Here is a 7,737-nt window from a genome sequence, read left to right as displayed (position 1 = left end):
AGGATAAAAGTTTAAATATACTCAAATGCGTTTTATCTTTTTATTTAAAAGTTGGTAAAAAGTTATAAATAATTCTAGACTTTGTATTGAAAAAAGAAAAAAAAGTAGCAGCTATGTATTTGATAATGCGAGATTTGCTTCATGCGTATATACCGAGAAGCCAATGGTAGCTGATCTTATGGCACACTCCGCTTCGTCCACGGAGCCTGGATTGCGTATTCATGAGCAGCCTTCAGGAGTACTTAAACTCCACTGCTTTACGATTACCTTGAGATTATTTTTATTCGCTTAGGGCGTTTGCCCTTAAAAAAACCATTTATTTTAATACTTTGACCTCATAATTGTTTCGTACGGTGACGTGCATTCATAGTGACATTAGGCAGGAGTACACATACATGCACCGACCATTGATCAGCAGGGCCATGAAACGCAGTCGGAAGATCAGAACTGATGGAAACATTTTAATTTTTATCATTTTTTTTAAATTTCAGAAATGGGAGTATTACAACATCCAAACAGGATACGGTTCCCATCTATCAAAGAATAACTGTACAAATAAATATTTTTACACGATGACACAGAGCAGGTCATCAGGAGCACAAATTAGAAAAGAAAAAAAAATTGTTTGATCCTATGCCTGATCCTTGCTCCTCAGAAGTGCCATCCTCTGAGATCTTGAGTAACCTTGCCTGTTTCTAAGAAAATCAATGTAAGTTCGAAGCCTATACCGATCTGAGTTTGTGAGGGAAAATGGAGGGTTCAAAATGAGGGATGGTGCTTCGACTAGAAGGAAGATCAACAAACACACTGCATTTGAATACAAATTTGCTGCACTTTCCATTTCGCCCATGAGCTCATCAACCTGCAAAGAGACATGCAGGAAATTTTCAGCTAGTTAAGTTTTCTTCAATTGTTTTCTTATATCACATTAATTCAAGAAACTTTCATAGCATTCATCAAATAAATATATTACTTTGTTTCATATTATAAATGATCATCTAACCATATATATAAATATATATATATTATAAAAGGTCATGGTTATTGATAGATATGAAGGTGACAGGAAGACTCACCCCTCCACGTCTTCCCAAAGCAAGGGCAGCCTGAAATATCGTCTCCATTGCATCAGGCATCTCTGTACTTCCTGCAACCATGATGGTAAAATGCTAATTTAGAATCTTAAAGTTCATAGAATGAAGACAAGTGGCATTACTTTGTTTCCTTACACATCAGCAATAATTGAAAAGGGTCATACATTTAAGTTGCTCTCTGCTATGACCGTGAGTTTGGGATTGAGTCACCGGCGATGAACAAGAAGATCACTTAAGCTCATCAAAGGGAACTTAAAACCTTAGGACTCGTTGGAGAGACCCAAATCTCTTTAGGGTTTGATAAAAGTTCGACTTCAGTTTTATTATTCTATTCGTCCTTTAAACAAGGATCTGAAATAAAATTGTAATCCAGAAACCTAAAGAAAGAAATCAACTAAAATAAAATCACAATAAAAAAAACTAGGCCTTAGTTAGAGAACCAAAACTAATGGCCTTTCCTAACAGGTTCGGCCCACAAAGCATCCACAGCAGTCTCTTATTCTTTTGAGCAATTTCAAAGTGGAGCAACAACTATTGAGGCAGGGAGATAGAATTATCAAAGGCTTACCAGGCTCAATAACATTGGAAAGTTCCTCAGCATGCTCAACTTCCTGGAGAAATTCCCTCTCTATCTCCGAGGATATATCTTCTGGATACTCTTCTGTATCAGACGTTCCACGCTTCTTACTGGTACTACTCCTTAGTCTGCTTGTCTCTTGGCTTGGACTTCCTTCCATAGCTGATGCAGCCTGTGTATGACATATATGCAATGCTTGCTTCCAAATTGCAAGAATCACAAGCTGGATTGAGAACGCTTCAAGATGCCTACCTGCCTCAGTCTATCAAAGAACCATGATACTGTTACAATATAGAATAACCTCAATAAACCTTGTGCTAGCAAAGAAAACACCAAGAGAACCCAGCTAGCATAATTAGCCACTCAAGCAACAGCAATTATCATTAGGAGTGGCATTGAGTCATATCATTTAAAATATTCCACTAATGCAAGAACCTTCCTGATCCCAAAAGTCACACATATTGAGCAGCAGAAAAGGGCAATAGGTGAAAAGATCTAAATGTTAAAGCTGTTTACAGTGATTACTTCAACCACACAACATTTCCCTAATACTACGTTCTAGCAAGTTGAAGTGAGATCACTCATCCACTAGTTGCCTTGTGTAAGCATACATGGTCATCAACGCATGTTAACAGACCATGCCAAGGTCCATCAAAGAGAGCCAATCAAATGTTCCAGCATACCAAGAGAAGCACAAATGAGACAGTTTTTGGTTAAATGGCAGTTAAACATGCAAGGAGAAGATATTGGGGAAAAAAAAGAGAACTAGTATGTTATTCTACCACTTTGCATAATGCACTTATAGTAGGTGTATTATAGACTAACCTTCTCATGCACTAACTCTGTAATTGCAGATGCGCACTGCTGTAACGACTTTATCCTTGGGATGCAATGAGATGATGGCTGTTCCAGAGCATCCCCAACATCGATGGACCCTGGAGAAGTCCCAGGGGCAGAGCTCTGACTTTCCAAGCTTCCTACATTATAGACATTAATATTGGTCGCAGCAACAATTGGCACAGGAGCTGTTGATGTGATGTTACTGGTAAAGGGGATCAGGGGTGGACTCGCCAGTTTGTATGGAATATGGTTTGGCTTGGAAGTGCTAGCTGAAAATGACACATCCATGGGAGGTCCTGGTACGAGAACATAATCTTGGTCGTTCAACTCCAGTGTGTCCCCAACTGTGAAAGCAATGCAAGAGTGATAATTAAATCAGACATGTTGTTCAAAGACAATTGCTTAGCTAGACACAGCAGGAATTATATTTATATGCAAAATGCGGCATATAATATTGTTGGTACCTCTTGAATGAGTACTCGTAGATCTTTGATCCATGGATTTGTGAGGTTCATGCAGAGTTTCACCTGAAACCTTGCTGCTTTCATGTCTAAAACTAGAATCATCTAATTTATGTCTTGTACCACTGTATTTGGATGTAAAATTGACTTTATTCAAAGGATTAGAAGTTTGTTCTCCAGTATCTTTTGCATTGGGAGAAAATCCATAACCAGATTTCATTGAGGACCTCTTCTTTTCAAAGGAAGGGCTCCCTTCAGGACCACTAGAATCATCATCCAGAAAGAAGGGAAGACAATCCTCCTGAAAGCTTTCATCAGCACTTCCAGGACTGCTTCCAAAAAATGGATAACCATTTCCTAAAATTCCCTGACTCCTGCAAAAAGAGCAATGGTAAATTATTTAGGGAACTGAGGGATAATGTATATCAAGACAAGATGGGAACAATCATCTCCTCATTTACCTCAATGGTTCATTTGGTTGGCCCTGAGAGAGAAATGGGTGATTAAAGAACTTTTGAAATGTTAAACGTTCCGCTGCAGTACAAGGATAAAGGGAACACCAAGAATGAGGACAAGCATATAAATAAGAATTGCTCAGCACAGTTTATGCTGATAGCATTGCTGAATGAAACGTCTCTTATTGATCTCTTTGCTCCATGTCTTCACAGATCAACTAAAGCTTTATCTTAGCATCATTTTCTTTGCATGATCTAAGCATTTTAGAGGCTGTTATTTAAATTAGAATAATTCTTGTAAGTAGTAGGCTAAAATAACAAATAGGTGGATGACATAATTTGTGCAAAATTCAAGTGAAAAGTAAGGATAAGAACTATAGCTACAAACTACATATCCAGTTGAGGTTGACGCCTAGAAACTAGAGCATTCTTTCATGTACTCTAATTTTGGCAAGCCTCATCATCCAAGAATTAAGTAGCACCTAATAGTGTAATGTTTGTTCTGTTTCCTAATATGTAAGCAGATAATTCAATACTACATGCTAGAGGTTAGTATTTACTTCTACGTTCTTGGAATACCTGGATTACGACGCAGCAGTTTTAGACATAAATCTTTGCAATCAGCAGTCAAATAATTGTTTTCCACAGGGAAAAGCAACTCAGTTGATTTCACAATATTCTGGAGTAACTGCACAAGACAAGATATGAAAATAGATCAAGGAAACTGTCAACTCACCAAAAGAATCACTGTTCAACTCAGGTCATCATTTGCAAGTCTAAAGTTAAAACTTTTGAGAAAGCAGGGCCCACTTTATACAAAAAGAAAGTTCTTTAAACCTGTATTTGATTGTTCCCAGTGAAAGGAGTTTTCCCCGTAACAAGCTGAAATAAAATAGCCCCAACACTCCAGAGATCTGCCTGCGTATTAAAGTCAAAATTAGTAGGCAGTAATTTCAGGTATGTACAAAATACGAGGAGCCCTAAGAGTGGAGTAACTATCACCTTTGCATCGTACTTCTGCAGTTGCATTATCTCAGGAGCCATGTAAAGTGGTGAACCACATAACGTTTCAGCAAGCCCCCAAGGTTGCAGCGATCTGACAAAACAGAAATATTATATTCTAATTATAGATTATGCATGGGAAAATATCTAGAAAACAGATTTGCACAGCATAGTTGCTACCAAATCTCAATATTTTTCATCTTTTGTCCCTCTATCCAAAATTAAGGGTTATATAAACAGATGAGCTTTATTTTAATGGAAAAACAACACCAAAGGAGTTGCAGTAGAAGATTTTAAATATGAACATGACAACAAATGAGAAACGATAATAGACAATAACTGTGAATAACTTCATTGACTAATATCAGCAATTAAAAATCAATTAGACCAGACCATTGCAGCCACATTTATTTCTGCAATTATTTTCAAACTTATCCTGTTTTTGAAGCCACAGTTTTATTCTTCACTATGCCAAGCACAAATTATGAAGTAGTTACACCCTAAGATCACTTATCTTTTAAATTTGAGAATAGAAACCATCTCCACAACATCTGAAGCTAGATAAGCACATAAAACCAACAATCAAAGAAGCGGGGCAGTCTCAAATTGTAGTACCAACAACCAAAAAGATTCTTGCAATGCACATGTAGCCAAATGGATACAGCCAAGGTTATTGCGTATGACTAGGAGGATGGAAGAGTACATTTTACACAATTCCTTCCAAAAAAAATGCAAAAATAAAAAGGGAAAGATAACACCCAATAAGTAAGTGGAGCAATGCGATCACTTACCTTGCAAATCCAAAGTCTGCAATCTTTAAAACTGAATTGCGTTCGTTTGTTGACAGAAGAAGATTCTGTTCCAGAAACAACAACACTATAAAGAGAACCTACTGAAAGGAAACTTTACATGGACAAGACTAGTGAAAACTTTACATGGACAAGACTAGTCTATACCAAAGAACATTAACCAATATATGCAACTTCATCACAATTCATAACAAGGTTCAAAAGAAAACTTGATTTAGAAGGGGATAAGGCTGTTACATCCATGCTCTATTTTATTACAGTTACAAAAAGAAAATAATATGCCTTTCCGATTGCGCTTTCTTTTTTCCTTATTAGGCAAAAGTAGCCATAAAGTTATACCAAAATTCAAACTTTAACTAAAGAGAATGAAATGAACCTGAGGCTTTAGATCACGATGTATAAGATTATTGTCACGGAGAACTTGTAGGCCAACCGCTGCACAAAGATGATCATATCAGTTTAACCGACCAAAATCCAAAGGAGAAGGAAAACCAAAAACCAGACACAATTTGCAGCATACCTAGTTGCTGCATGAAATGCTTTGCAGTTGCCTCAGGGACGCATCCATGGTGTGTAATATACATAGAAAGGTCACCCCCCTTGCAGTATTCTAATACAAGATGTATCTTTCCAGGAACCTAAATACAGGTATATAAACCAAAATAAACATATGATTAAGATATACACTACATGATTGCTCATATAACAAGTGAAAGTAAACAAAGAAAGAAATGGCATATCAACATTATCCCAAACAACTTCAAATTCAAATCAAAAGTATATGTGACACTTTCCAGTTGATCTCAACTTACAAAAGATCAAATAAGCACTAACAAAATGCGTCTACAACTCATAAAGCAAAATTGCTACTACAAAATCCATTATTCCACTCCAACCAGTCCATGGAATGAAGGGCACAGCATATAACCACTCCAGCAGGATGCAAATATTTTAGAGATATAGATACATATAAGCTGCAAGCTTCACAAAATAATACATGAAAACTAGATTTACCATTTAGTTTCTTGACCACTGCAAATTTACCAAATTGCTTCCCATGATCCTTGAGACTTCTCCATTAGTATTAGTTGCTGAATTCCCAACGGCATCATTTTTCAAATGTTTTGCTATAGGAAGGAGATTATGGATGCTATAGGCTTAACTTTGTTTTATTGCTGGTTAATTTGACTAGATAAGGTGATTGATTGTACGTTTTTATTGTTTAAATGATGAATCTTATGGTGGTTTATTCCATTGGGTTGATTTGAAGGATTTTGTTGTGTTAGATTAGGCGTGATGTGCAATTTAGGTGTTCAATCCCCTGTAAATGATGTTGCTCATTTTCTGTAATGAGTTTTCTTATTAATAAAAAACTTTGCTTAGCAAAGAAAAAAATACAATATATAGATTGACTGAAATTTCACTATTCGTAAATTCTTTCATTCTCTGCTTCTATCAAATACGAGTATGCGCGGATAGCTCTTTTCAATAAGTAGATTCTTCTCATTTTCAATATCGCATTCTAAAATATCTTCAGTTAAAAAGAATCCACATCCTCCGTTCTTTCATCATTTTCCTTAAAAGAAGAACTTTCCCTCAATAAATGGCGCCTCAAATTTCAGTCCCTACCTTAGGTAAACAACTCATGTTCAAATAGCTCCATTTCCGCCACTTCTTCCTCTCCTTTATCGGCATCCAAACAACTCCCTAAAATCTAATAGTAAAAGAAAACAATTAAATAAAAGGGACCAAGAAGAAACGAACCTCAACAATATCATGCAGTCGAATAATATTAGGATGATTGATTCTCTTCAAAATAAAGATTTCCGACATCAAACTATCTTGCAACTTCTTATTGAGTCGACCCGTTACGATCTCCTTTATCGCCACCTCGGTTCCATGAACTCGATGCCTCGCATGCCAAACAATCGAAAAGGAACCCGACCCGATTTTCCGGCCCACTAAATAGTTCCCTACCACTCTTCCCCTCCCCGTTGCTTGAGCCATTACAGACGAACCTGGAACAAAAAGAGAGAGAAAAAAGCCCAAGGATCCGACTCCAGAGCTTGAAGCTTTAAAATATGGTATAGAATACTGGAATTTGGATCGTCAGAAGATCCGACCCGAACATTAATTGGATTTCCGATTGACCGTGCAAAGAAAAATAATCTGAGGAAGAGTGAGGAAGGAGGGTGAGATGAGAACTTGATTTAATGAGTTCTCTAAAATTTTGCATTCTATTTGTTATGGGTTGAATTATTGAGATTATTAATTGGGATTAGCGAACGTAATTGAGGATTAACGTTTTGTGATTCGATAATTATTTTGTTTTTTTATGAAAACCATAAGCTAAAAGCGGAATTAGACGGTGTATATATTTTAAGATACGGTTACTTATACGGTGTAACCACGGATGTTAGTGCGTTGGCGGTTTTTAATTGGGTGGATCAGTGTGGTAGGTGATGATGAAAAGCTCCGATATCAGCTTTTAACACCTGT

The 7,737-nt window shown here is 36.8% G+C and overlaps 1 protein-coding gene across 1 annotated transcript; it reads right to left on the bottom strand.

Moving 5' to 3' along the window:
• Window positions 1-448: 448 nt before the first annotated feature.
• LOC107920397 (serine/threonine-protein kinase ATG1c) lies at window positions 449-7,514 on the bottom strand. The gene is made up of 13 exons (XM_016850104.2): window positions 7,003-7,514; window positions 5,759-5,876; window positions 5,615-5,673; window positions 5,221-5,285; window positions 4,430-4,523; window positions 4,265-4,345; window positions 4,007-4,115; window positions 3,434-3,506; window positions 2,976-3,346; window positions 2,497-2,855; window positions 1,663-1,933; window positions 1,077-1,147; window positions 449-862 (listed from the first exon to the last, which is right to left on the bottom strand). The coding sequence occupies exons 1-13, from the start codon at window positions 7,243-7,245 to the stop codon at window positions 632-634; spliced, it is 2,145 nt and encodes a 714-aa protein (XP_016705593.2). The 5' UTR covers window positions 7,246-7,514; the 3' UTR covers window positions 449-631.
• Window positions 7,515-7,737: the final 223 nt, after the last annotated feature.

Source organism: Gossypium hirsutum, chromosome D13 (assembly GCF_007990345.1).
Source record: "Gossypium hirsutum isolate 1008001.06 chromosome D13, Gossypium_hirsutum_v2.1, whole genome shotgun sequence".
Classification (NCBI taxonomy): Eukaryota; Viridiplantae; Streptophyta; class Magnoliopsida; order Malvales; family Malvaceae; genus Gossypium; species Gossypium hirsutum.
The sequence above is the reverse complement of the archived record's forward strand: the minus strand, read 5'-3'. Positions and strand labels throughout refer to the sequence as shown.

Coding starts and splice junctions, on each gene's coding strand:
- LOC107920397 (XM_016850104.2), bottom strand. CDS start 7,245: ATGGCTCAAGCAACGGGGAGGGGAAGAGTGGTAGGGAACTATTTAGTG. Junction 4,116..4,264: donor CTGGGAACAATCAAATACAG/GTTTAAAGAACT, acceptor TGTCTTGTGCAG/TTACTCCAGAATATTGTGAA. Junction 3,507..4,006: donor ACTGCTGCGTCGTAATCCAG/GTATTCCAAGAA, acceptor CTTGTACTGCAG/CGGAACGTTTAACATTTCAA.